Here is a 13,520-nt window from a genome sequence, read left to right on the forward strand (position 1 = left end):
TGAAGTTTTAGATAAACTAAGCTGAAACCATTAAATAACTAACCAGCCTGTGCGAGCGATCTGTGTCAGCTGATCCCTGCAACCGTGCACTGAAGTTTTAGATAAACTAAGCTGAAACCATTAAATAACTAACCAGCCTGTGCCAGGGATCTGTGTCAGCTGATCCCTGCAACCGTGCACTGAAGTTTTAGATAAACTAAGCTGAAACCATTAAATAACTAACCAGCCTGTGCCAGCAATCTGTTTCAGCTGATCTTTGCGAACGTGCACTGAAGTCTTAGATCAAAATAAACTAAGCTGAAACCACGAAATAACTAACCAGCCTGTGCCAGCGATCTGTGTCAGCTGATCCCTGCAACCGTGCACTGAAGTCTTAGATCAAATAAACTAAGCTGAAACCATTAAATAACTAACCAGCCTGTGCCAGCGATCTGTGTCAGCTGATCTTTGCGACCATGCACTGAAGTTGTAGATCAAATAAACTAAGCTGAAACCATTAAATAACTAACCAGCCTGTGCCAGCGATCTGTGTCAGCTGATCCCTGCGAACGTGGACTGAAGTTGTAGATCAAATAAACTAAGCTGAAACCCTTAAATAACTAACCAGCGATATGTGTCAGCTGATCCCTGCGACCGTGCACTGAAGTTTTACAGAAAATAAAGTAAGCTGAAACCATTAAATAACTAACCAGCCTGTGCCAGGGATCTGTGTCAGCTGATCTTTGCGACCATGCACTGAAGTCTTAGATCAAATAAACTAACCTAAAACCATTTAAATAACTAACCAGCCTGTGACAGCGATCTGTGTCAGCTGATCCCTGCAACCGTGCACTGAAGTTTTAGATCAAATAAACTAAGCTGAAACCATTAAATAACTAACCAGCCTGTGCCAGCGATCTGTGTCAGCTGATCCCTGCGACCGTGCACTGAAGTTTTAGATCAAATAAACTAAGCTGAAACCATTAAATAACTAACCAGCCTGTGCCAGGGATCTGTGTCAGCGGATCCCTGCGACCGTGCACTGAAGTTTTAGATCAAATAAACTAAGCTGAAACCATTAAATAACTAACCAGCCTGTGCCAGCGATCTGTGTCAGCTGATCTTTGCGACCATGCACTGAAGTTGTAGATCAAATAAACTAAGCTGAAACCATTAAATAACTAACCAGCCTGTGCCAGCGATCTGTGTCAGCTGATCCCTGCGAACGTGGACTGAAGTTGTAGATCAAATAAACTAAGCTGAAACCACGAAATAACTAACCAGCCTGTGCCAGCGATCTGTGTCAGCTGATCCCTGCAACCGTGCACTGAAGTCTTAGATCAAATAAACTAAGCTGAAACCATTAAATAACTAACCAGCCTGTGCCAGCGATCTGTGTCAGCTGATCTTTGCGACCATGCACTGAAGTTGTAGATCAAATAAACTAAGCTGAAACCATTAAATAACTAACCAGCCTGTGCCAGCGATCTGTGTCAGCTGATCCCTGCGAACGTGGACTGAAGTTGTAGATCAAATAAACTAAGCTGAAACCCTTAAATAACTAACCAGCGATATGTGTCAGCTGATCCCTGCGACCGTGCACTGAAGTTTTACAGAAAATAAAGTAAGCTGAAACCATTAAATAACTAACCAGCCTGTGCCAGGGATCTGTGTCAGCTGATCTTTGCGACCATGCACTGAAGTCTTAGATCAAATAAACTAACCTAAAACCATTTAAATAACTAACCAGCCTGTGACAGCGATCTGTGTCAGCTGATCCCTGCAACCGTGCACTGAAGTTTTAGATCAAATAAACTAAGCTGAAACCATTAAATAACTAACCAGCCTGTGCCAGCGATCTGTGTCAGCTGATCCCTGCGACCGTGCACTGAAGTTTTAGATCAAATAAACTAAGCTGAAACCATTAAATAACTAACCAGCCTGTGCCAGCGATCTGTGTCAGCTGATCCCTGCGAACGTGCACTGAAGTTTTAGAGAAAATAAACTAAGTTGAAACCATTAAATAACTAACCAGCCTGTGCCAGGGATCTGTGTCAGCTGATCCCTGCAACTGTGCACTGAAGTTTTAGATAAACTAAGCTGAAACAATTAAATAACTAACCAGCCTGTGCCAGCAATCTGTTTCAGCTGATCTTTGCGAACGTGCACTGAAGTCTTAGATCAAAATAAACTAAGCTGAAACCACGAAATAACTAACCAGCCTGTGCCAGCGATCTGTGTCAGCTGATCCCTGCAACCGTGCACTGAAGTCTTAGATCAAATAAACTAAGCTGAAACCATTAAATAACTAACCAGCGATCTGTGTCAGCGGATCCCTGCGACCGTGCACTGAAGTTTAAGATAAAATAAACTAAGTTGAAACCATTAAATAACTAACCAGCCTGTGCCAGCGATCTGTGTCAGCTGATCCCTGCGAACGTGGACTGAAGTTTTAGATCAAATAAACAAAGCTGAAACCATTAAATAACTAACCAGCCTGTGCCAGCGATCTGTGTCAGCTGATCTTTGCAACCGCGCACTGAAGTTTTAGATAAACTTGGCTGAAACCATTAAATAACTAACCAGCCTGTACCAGCGATCTGTTTCAGCTGATCCCTGCAATCGTGCACTGAAGTTTTAGATCAAATAAACTAAGTTAAAACCATTAAATAACTAACCAACCTGTGCCAGGGATCTGTGTCAGCTGATCCCTGCAACCGTGCACTGAAGTTTTAGATAAACTAAGCTGAAACCATTAAATAACTAACCAGCCTGTGCCAGGGATCTGTGTCAGCTGATCCCTGCAACCGTGCACTTACGTCTTAGATCAAATAAACTAAGCTGAAACCATTAAATAACTAACCAGCCTGTGCCAGCGATCTGGGTCAGCTGATCCCTGCGAACGTGGACTGAAGTTTTAGATCAAATAAACAAAGCTGAAACCATTAAATAACTAACCAGCGATCTGTGTCAGCTGATCCCTGCGACCGTGCACTGAAGTTTTAGATAAAATAAACTAAGCTGAAACCATTAAATAACTAACCAGCGATCTGTGTCAGCTGATCCCTGCGACCGTGCACTGAAGTTTAAGATAAAATAAACTAAGTTGAAACCATTAAATAACTAACCAGCCTGTGCAAGGGATCTGTGCCAGCGATCTGTTTCAGCTGATCTTTGCGAACGTGCACTGAAGTCTTAGATCAAATAAACTAACCTGAAACCATTAAATAACCAACCAGCCTGTGCGAGCGATCTGTGTCAGCTGATCCCTGCAACCGTGCACTGAAGATTTAGATCAAATAAACTAAGCTGAAACCATTAAATAACCAACCAGCCTGTGCCAGCGATCTGTGTCAGCTGATCCCTGCAACCGTGCACTGAAGATTTAGATCAAATAAACTAACCTGAAACCATTTAAATAACTAACCAGCCTGTGCCAGGGATCTGTGTCAGCTGATCCCTGCGACCGTGCACTGAAGATTTAGATCAAATAAACTAACCTGAAACCATTTAAATAACCAACCAGCCTGTGCGAGCGATCTGTGTCAGCTGATCCCTGCAACCGTGCACTGAAGATTTAGATCAAATAAACTAACCTGAAACCATTTAAATAACTAACCAGCCTGTGCCAGCGATCTGTGTCAGCTGATCCCTGCGACCGTGCACTGAAGTTTTAGATAAAATAAACTAAGTTGAAACCATTAAATAACTAACCAGCCTGTGCAAGGGATCTGTGTCAGCTGATCCCTGCAACCGCGCACTGAAGTTTTAGATAAACTTGGCTGAAACCATTAAATAACTAACCAGCCTGTACCAGCGATCTGTTTCAGCTGATACCTGCAACCGTGCACTGAAGTTTTAGATAAACTTGGCTGAAACCATTAAATAACTAGCCAGCCTGTGCCAGCGATCTGTTTCATCTGATCCCTGCGACCGTGCACTGAAGTTTTAGATAAACTAAGCTGAAACCATTAAATAACTAACCAGCCTGTGCCAGCGATCTGTGTCAGCTGATCCCTGCAACCGTGCACTGAAGTTTTAGATAAACTAAGCTGAAACCATTAAATAACTAGCCAGCCTGTGCCAGGGATCTGTGTCAGCTGATCCCTGCAACCGTGCACTGAAGTTTTAGATAAACTTGGCTGAAACCATTAAATAACTAACCAGCCTGTGCCAGCGATCTGTGTCAGCTGATCCCTGCAACCGTGCACTGAAGTTTTAGATAAACTTGGCTGAAACCATTAAATAACTAACCAGCCTGTGCCAGCGATCTGTGTCAGCTGATCCCTGCAACCGTGCACTGAAGTTTTAGATAAACTAACCTGAAACCATTAAATAACTAACCAGCCTGTGCCAGCGATCTGTGTCAGCTGATTCCTGCAACCGTGCACTGAAGTTTTAGATAAACTAAGTTGAAACCATTAAATAACTAACCAGCCTGTGCCAACGATCTGTGTCAGCTGATCCCTACAATCGTGCACTGAAGTTTTAGATAAACTAAGCTGAAACCATTAAATAACTAACCAGCCTGTGCCAGCGATCTGTTTCAGCTGATTCCTGCAACCGTGCACTGAAGTTTTTTATGATAAACTAAGTTGAAACCATTTAAATAACTAACCAGCCTGTGCCAGCGATCTGTGTCAGCTGATCCCTGCAACCGTGCACTGAAGTTTTAGATCAAATTAACTAAGCTGAAACCATTAAATAACTAACCAGCCTGTGCCAGCGATCTGTGTCAGCTGATCCCTGCAACCGTGCACTTACGTCTTAGATCAAATAAACTAAGCTGAAACCATTAAATAACTAACCAGCCTGTGCCAGAGATCTGTGTCAGCTGATCCCTGCAACCGTGCACTGAAGTCTTAGATCAAATAAACTAAGCTGAAACCATTAAATAACTAACCAGCCTGTGCCAGAGATCTGTGTCAGCTGATCCCTGCGAACGTGGACTGAAGTTTTAGATCAAATAAACTAAGTTGAAACCATTAAATAACTAACCAGCGATCTGTGTCAGCTGATCACTGCGACCGTGCACTGAAGTTTTAGATAAAATAAACTAAGCTGAAACCATTAAATAACCAACCAGCCTGTGCCAGAGATCTGTCTCAGCTGATCCCTGCGAACGTGGACTGAAGTTTTAGATCAAATAAACTAAGTTGAAACCATTAAATAACTAACCAGCCTGTGCCAGCGATCTGTGTCAGCTGATCCTTGCAACCGTGCACTGAAGTCTTAGATCAAATAAACTAAGCTGAAACCATTAAATAACTAACCAGCCTGTGCCAGCGATCTGTGTCAGCTGATCCCTGCGAACGTGGACTGAAGTTTTAGATCAAATAAACAAAGCTGAAACCATTAAATAACTAACCAGCGATCTGTGTCAGCGGATCCCTGCGACCGTGCACTGAAGTTTAAGATAAAATAAACTAAGTTGAAACCATTAAATAACTAACCAGCCTGTGCAAGGGATCTGTGCCAGCAATCTGTTTCAGCTGATCTTTGCGAACGTGCACTGAAGTCTTAGATCAAATAAACTAACCTGAAACCATTAAATAACCAACCAGCCTGTGCGAGCGATCTGTGTCAGCTGATCCCTGCAACCGTGCACTGAAGTTTTAGATCAAATAAACTAAGCTGAAACCATTAAATAACCAACCAGGCTGTGCCAGAGATCTGTGTCAGCTGATCCCTGCGAACGTGGACTGAAGTTTTAGATCAAATAAACTAAGCTGAAACCACTAAATAACTAACCAGCCTGTGCCAGCGATCTGTGTCAGCTGATCCCTGCAACCGTGCACTGAAGTTTTAGATAAACTAAGCTGAAACCATTAAATAACTAACCAGCCTGTGCCAGCGATCTGTGTCAGCGGATCCCTGCGACCGTGCACTGAAGTTTTAGAGAAAATAAACTAAGCTGAAACCATTAAATAACTAACCAGCCTGTGCCAGGGATCTGTGTCAGCTGATCCCTGCAACCGTGCACTGAAGTTTTAGATAAACTAAGCTGAAACCATTAAATAACTAACCAGCCTGTGCCAGCAATCTATTTCAGCTGATCTTTGCGAACGTGCACTGAAGTCTTAGATCAAAATAAACTAAGCTGAAACCACGAAATAACTAACCAGCCTGTGCCAGCGATCTGTGTCAGCTGATCCCTGCAACCGTGCACTGAAGTCTTAGATCAAATAAACTAAGCTGAAACCATTAAATAACTAACCAGCCTGTGCCAGCGATCTGTGTCAGCTGATCTTTGCGACCATGCACTGAAGTTGTAGATCAAATAAACTAAGCTGAAACCATTAAATAACTAACCAGCCTGTGCCAGCGATCTGTGTCAGCTGATCCCTGCGAACGTGGACTGAAGTTGTAGATCAAATAAACTAAGCTGAAACCCTTAAATAACTAACCAGCGATATGTGTCAGCTGATCCCTGCGACCGTGCACTGAAGTTTTAGAGAAAATAAACTAAGTTGAAACCATTAAATAACTAACCAGCGTGTGTCAGGGATCTGTGTTAGCTGATCCCTGCAACTGTGCACTGAAGTTTTACAGAAAATAAAGTAAGCTGAAACCATTAAATAACTAACCAGCCTGTGCCAGCGATCTGTGTCAGCGGATCCCTGCGACCGTGCACTGAAGTTTTAGATCAAATAAACTAAGCTGAAACCATTAAATAACTAACCAGCCTGTGCCAGGAATCTTTGTCAACTGATCCCTGCAACCGTGCACTGAATTTTTAGAGAAAATAAACTAAGTTGAAACCATTAAATAACTAACCAGCGTGTGTCAGGGATCTGTGTTAGCTGATCCCTGCAACTGTGCACTGAAGTTTTACAGAAAATAAAGTAAGCTGAAACCATTAAATAACTAACCAGCCTGTGCCAGCGATCTGTGTCAGCTGATCCCTGCGAACGTGGACTGAAGTTTTAGATCAAATAAACTAACCTGAAACCATTAAATAACTAACCAGCCTGTGCGAGCGATCTGTGTCAGCTGATCCCTGCGAACGTGCACTGAAGTTTTAGAGAAAATAAGCTGAAACCATTAAATAACTAACCAGCCTGTACCAGCGATCTGTGTCAGCTGATCCCTGCGAACGTGCACTGAAGTTTTAGAGAAAATAAACTAAGTTGAAACCATTAAATAACTAACCAGCCTGTGCCAGGGATCTGTGTCAGCTGATCCCTGCAACTGTGCACTGAAGTTTTAGATAAACTAAGCTGAAACAATTAAATAACTAACCAGCCTGTGCCAGCAATCTGTTTCAGCTGATCTTTGCGAACGTGCACTGAAGTCTTAGATCAAAATAAACTAAGCTGAAACCACGAAATAACTAACCAGCCTGTGCCAGCGATCTGTGTCAGCTGATCCCTGCAACCGTGCACTGAAGTTTTAGATCAAATAAACTAAGCTGAAACCATTAAATAACTAACCAGCCTGTGCCAGCGATCTGTGTCAGCTGATCCCTGCAAACGTGGACTGAAGTTTTAGATCAAATAAACAAAGCTGAAACCATTAAATAACTAACCAGCGATCTGTGTCAGCTGATCACTGCGACCGTGCACTGAAGTTTTAGATAAAATAAACTAAGTTGAAACCATTAAATAACTAACCAGCCTGTGCCAGCGATCTGTGTCAGCTGATCCCTGCGAACGTGGACTGAAGTTTTAGATCAAATAAACAAAGCTGAAACCATTAAATAACTAACCAGCGATCTGTGTCAGCTGATCACTGCGACCGTGCACTGAAGTTTAAGATAAAATAAACTAAGTTGAAACCATTAAATAACTAACCAGCCTGTGCAAGGGATCTGTGCCAGCGATCTGTTTCAGCTGATCTTTGCGAACGTGCACTGAAGTTTTAGATAAACTAAGCTGAAACCATTAAATAACTAACCAGCCTGTGCCAGCGATCTGTTTCAGCTGATCCCTGCAATCGTGCACTGAAGTTTTAGATAAAATAAACTAAGCTGAAACCATTAAATAACTAACCAGCCTGTGCCAGCGATCTGTGTCAGCTGATCCCTGCAATCGTGCACTGAAGTTTTAGATAAACTAAGCTGAAACCATTAAATAACTAACCAGCCAGTGCCAGCGATCTGTGTCAGCTGATCTTTGCGATCATGCCCTGAAGTCTTAGATCAAATAAACAAAGCTGAAACCATTAAATAACTAACCAGCGATCTGTGTCAGCGGATCCCTGCGACCGTGCACTGAAGTTTAAGATAAAATAAACTAAGTTGAAACCATTAAATAACTAACCAGCCTGTGCAAGGGATCTGTGCCAGCGATCTGTTTCAGCTGATCTTTGCGAACGTGCACTGAAGTTTTAGATAAACTAAGCTGAAACCATTAAATAACTAACCAGCCTGTGCCAGCGATCTGTTTCAGCTGATCCCTGCAATCGTGCACTGAAGTTTTAGATAAAATAAACTAAGCTGAAACCATTAAATAACTAACCAGCCTGTGCCAGCGATCTGGGTCAGCTGATCCCTGCGAACGTGGACTGAAGTTTTAGATCAAATAAACAAAGCTGAAACCATTAAATAACTAGCCAGCGATCTGTGTCAGCTGATCCCTGCGACCGTGGACTGAAGTTTTAGATCAAATAAACAAAGCTGAAACCATTAAATAACTAACCAGCGATTCTGTGTCAGCTGATCCCTGCAACCGTGCACTGAAGTTTTAGATTAAATAAACCAAACCTAAACCATTAAATAACTAACCAGCCTGTGCCAGCGATCTGTGTCAGCTGATCCCTGCAACCGTGCACTGAAGTTTTAGATAAACTAAGCTGAAACCATTAAATAACTAACCAGCCTGTGCCAGCGATCTGTGTCAGCTGATCCCTGCAACCGTGCACTTACGTCTTAGATCAAATAAACTAAGCTGAAACCATTAAATAACTAACCAGCCTGTGCCAGAGATCTGTGTCAGCTGATCCCTGCAACCGTGCACTGAAGTTTTAGATCAAATAAACTAAGCTGAAACCATTAAATAACCAACCAGCCTGTGCCAGAGATCTGTGTCAGCTGATCCCTGCGAACGTGGACTGAAGTTTTAGATCAAATAAACTAAGTTGAAACCATTAAATAACTAACCAGCCTGTGCCAGCGATCTGTTTCAGCTGATCCCTGCAATCGTGCACTGAAGTTTTAGATAAAATAAACTAAGCTGAAACCATTAAATAACTAACCAGCCTGTGCCAGCGATCTGTGTCAGCTGATCTTTGCGATCATGCCCTGAAGTCTTAGATCAAATAAACTAACCTGAAACCATTAAATATCTAACCAGCCTGTGCCAGGGATCTGTGTCAGCTGATCTTTGCGACCATGCACTGAAGTCTTAGATCAAATAAACAAAGCTGAAACCATTAAATAACTAACCAGCCTGTGCCAGCGATTCTGTGTCAGCTGATGCCTGCAACCGTGCACTGAAGTCACTATTAGTCACTATGAACTCACTATTTGTTACATTATGCAGAGCTTATCCTTCACTTTGGACCACACATTCGTTTGTGGACCCTTAGGTTTGAGAGCAAGCACTCGTATTTCAAAGCATGTACAAGAACAGTGCACAACTTCGTCAACTTATGCAAGACTCTGACAGAACGGCATCAGTTACTGCAGTCCTACCTCTCAGTGGGCCAATTGTTTCCACCTACAGTTCAAATCATTGGAGAAGCAAGTGATTACAATCATCATCTTTACAACGCTGTCATTCAAGAAGCTGTGGCAAAAGCCGGCTGCACTAATCAGACCACTTTGGATGTGTCAGCAGTTGTCCACAAAGGTACCAAGTATGTGAAAGGCTATGTTTCCATTGTAGATGACAGTGATGATGGCTTGGTTTTTGGGAAGATAGCTGTTATACTTGTTAATGATTCTGGATTGTACTTTGTGCTCGAGTTGCATCAATCCGTACTTCTCATTGACCTTGGACTTCACTGCTTGCGTTGCCCTCCAGAAAGAAGTGTGTGTGTAAATGCTGACAGTCTGATGGATTATTACCCACTACCACTTTATAACATGGCAGGTCTTTTTGTTGTCTCCCTACACCATTCAGTTTCCTCTTAATTCTTTTTCAGGGATGGAAATTGAAGAGGAACTCACAAGGCTCCTGCCGGCACTAGACAGAGAGAAAATAATCTGCATTGTAGAACATCTGACGGACGTTATTGGTGTACAACAAAAAAGTGATCTTTTGTTTGTGGAGGCAGAAGATCTCAAACCCTTTCTCACACCAATTCAAATACGTAAACTACTTCTTGCATTTAAAGGAGGTTTGTGTAGGTTCTGTATAAATCATAGACTTGAGTCTATGATTTGAAGGTCACTCATAGACTCATATGTCACTGATTAGCTTGATTAGCTTTTTTGTTCTCTTCACCATACTACACATGTACTTTGACAGTATAATATTGAAGAGCGTTTTGGGGCTCACATTGTCCGGTAGATAATTAACACGGAAAACATAAACAAAAGTAGACACTAAATCTAACACCATTAACCTTTCATTGGTAGTGGTACAACTAAGGGTTTGAAATTGTGACATGCTGTAAAACATATTGACTCAAGGTCTTTTCAATGCAAGACCTTGAGTTTGTAGTTCTTTTGCAGTCCTGGGATTGCTTCTTTTCATCTTCAGACAAGGTCCCCAAAACTGCCTTGCCGTTACTACTCAATCCTAATTGAAGGGTTCATCTTTTAGTGAGGACATATTTGTTGACATAGTAGCTTTTTAAGGTAGCTTTTCCAATGATCTTTATTTATTTATTTTTTTTTAGATGGCAACAGACCAGAGAACCTGAATGACACCATTACTCTGGAGCCTTGCCCTGCTGCATCAGCTGAAACATCAAGCCATCCACCTCACCCCTCCTCCTCCACGTCCACCACTATGTACAACCATTACTCCAGCTCTTGGGTCTCACACTTCCAGATTCCTTGGGAAAGATTTCCACTCCGACTGTCGCATGCAATCACAAGAGGAGACAGAGCTCATCCAGAGGACAGGAGAAGTATGGTCAGAAAGACTGGGTTGTGGACATTATTCACTACTAAGAAGCATCAAATCGTCTTCGTCAAACAAAGAGAACCAGGAATGAGGAAGACTGTAGTCCCAACAGTAGTGCAACCCCACCTAAAAAAGTTAGATGCCTTGTTGATAGCTATGGTTGTATAAATTGGCAGCCAGTTGAACTTCCTGAGGGGGAAACGCCAACTTCTTTAGAGGAAAAGAAACACATCTTGTTAACAATTTTCAATTCACAAGGACCTGGAGCTGTGGAGAGACCTGATGTGGATGACTTCATGTGCCTCACATATATTTCTCAGCGGCAGCTTATCAACAGTTGTCCCTCACCTTCAGTAGCTGAAATTCAGGAGCAGTGGCCATTCTTGTTTACTCGGAAAGGTCTTTCGAACCACTTTTACAAACTCACAGGCATCGATATCAGTGAGCGCTTAGGTCAGGCCCTCATAACCAAAGGCAGAAGGATTATTAACTATTTCTCCAGCCAGAAGCTCAAATGGAACCTTGGTATAAGGACACTCATCCAGCAGATAGAAAGTGAGGGAGTTTTGACCAACAACAAGGTTGGCACAGCAGCCATACTTCTCATGATGAAGTATGTCAATGGAAAATTTTACTTAGTAGTCAGTATAGTCTTTTAATGATATAAGTTTGCATATGGTAGAATACTGCATGTAATCATTTGTGTGTAGAAGTATATAGTTGGTGGCATATTGAAAGAATGTCTCATCCTAGGAGGTCTGTAACATTCCAGGGTGTTCTGGCGTTCACCCCCACATCCTAGGAGCATGAGAGAGGTCGTACCTCGTCTTATTGTTTTACGGTAGGATTAACGTAGCTATGTCAGTTTTAGTTTAAGTGCTTCTTTATATATAGATGAACTGTTGGATTTTTCCTTCACCATTTATGAGGTTTCAAGAAGAAGATAAACGACAGATATGAATGTTTGAAAAAGGTATAGATGAAAAATACTCAAAGGATAAATTCAATTGTTTATTGTTTTATAAATAAGTTGAAAAAGAAAGAGTTAACAAGTAAATAATGAAACAAGGTAAAATGAAGTAAGAACAAAAAGTTAAGTAAATAATGAAACAAGGTAGAGGAGAGAAATCCCCAACAATCCCCTCTGAGCACGCACTAGGCGACAGTTGGGAGGAAAAACTGCCTTTAAACGGGCAGAAACCTCCGGCAGAACCAGGCTCAGGAGGGGACAGTCAACTGCCGGGACTGGTTGGGGGGGTGAACAGAGGTGGAGCAAGACGAGGCTACACCAGGTGAGGAAGCAGTAGAGTTCCTCCTCCAGGGCCAGCGGAAGCGTTTGTTCTTCTTTTTCATGCAGTTTTCTACAAGAGCTTTTTTTTCCAGGATGAGGGTTCTCAACTCATCGATGGTTTCTACGTTTTGTTTCTCAAGCTTCTTGCATGTTTTCTCCACCTCTTCCAATGTTGCTTGTTTTTCTTCAAGCTTTTCCTTGAGCTCTTTGGATGTTTCCTCCTGCATTATCTTGTCCTTGTGCATGTCTGTGTTTCTCTGTTGTACTTCTTTGTACATGTCTTGTAGCTCCTCATTTCTTCTGTGGATATCTTGGAGCGTACGCTGCAGGTCGCCATGTATGTTGTCTTGTTCTTGCTTTTGCGCCTGCATTTCAGTGTGTTTGCGCTTCAAGTTGTTGTATTCCAACAATATCCCCTCAGTGAGCTCGGAGTTGTTTCTCGCCATTTGATCCATCCTTTTCTGCATGTGTGAGCATTGTTTGTCCAGTTTTTCTTTTTCCCCTTCTAGTTGCTTTTTCTCTTGAAGAAGGTCTTTATTTTGGCGCAGAGTATCATCCACCTTTTCTTTCAGCATTGTGTATTTTTCCTCCGTGACTTTGAGTTTGTGCTCCATGTCTCTTTGCTTTTTCTCCTGTTCTTCCTTCTGTTGGAGGATTTCTTTATTTTTTTTCACAGCTTCATCGAAGTTTGTTTGGAGCAGCCGATTCTTTTGGTCCATATATTGGAGATCCCATTCTGTCTTCTCAACCGTAGCTTTGCTGTCTTTAAGCTGGTTGGACATCTCCTTTAGTTCCGCGCTCTTTTGCTTGTCTTCCTTAATTAGGAAGACAATCTGGTCTCGGGCTTGTCCAAACTTGATTCCCCAACCGTCATTAATAATATTTATGTCGGGCTGGCGTTGTTGTCTTTCTTCCAGGTTTTTATATTTCACTTCCATCTGTCTACACTTCTCCTCCAGTTGAAGTTTCTCATCTTCAATCTGTTGAATTTTATTCTGGAGATGGTAGTTTTCCTTCTTACTGTCATGTAATGCCCTTTGGATGGCTAAGAGGTCATTTGGCCGGCCACGACAGGAAGGAGAAGCGGCGTAATCTTTTTGCCAAAGGGTTGAAAACAGACCCCACTGAGTAGATATAAATATAAAAAGTACGAAATAAAGATAAACAAAGGGAAAATTACAGTAGAAATTATCTTTAGAGTATTTGAAATTAATAATAGCAAGGATAACAACCTG

At 42.1% G+C, this 13,520-nt stretch overlaps 1 protein-coding gene across 1 annotated transcript; it reads left to right on the forward strand.

The window, feature by feature from the left end:
* The first annotated feature begins 10,377 nt into the window (after positions 1–10,377).
* On the forward strand, positions 10,378–11,851 carry LOC146636948 (uncharacterized). Its single transcript, XM_085350406.1, has 3 exons — positions 10,378–10,390; positions 10,765–10,998; positions 11,043–11,851. Exons 1-3 carry the CDS (start codon positions 10,378–10,380, stop codon positions 11,651–11,653), a joined length of 858 nt encoding a protein of 285 aa, XP_085206532.1. The 3' UTR covers positions 11,654–11,851.
* The last annotated feature ends 1,669 nt before the right edge of the window (positions 11,852–13,520 follow it).

This window comes from Diplotaxodon limnothrissa, linkage group LG3 (assembly GCF_057381915.1).
Source record: "Diplotaxodon limnothrissa isolate DT_005_m linkage group LG3, D_limnothrissa_male_GT1.1, whole genome shotgun sequence".
NCBI lineage: Eukaryota > Metazoa > Chordata > Actinopteri > Cichliformes > Cichlidae > Diplotaxodon > Diplotaxodon limnothrissa.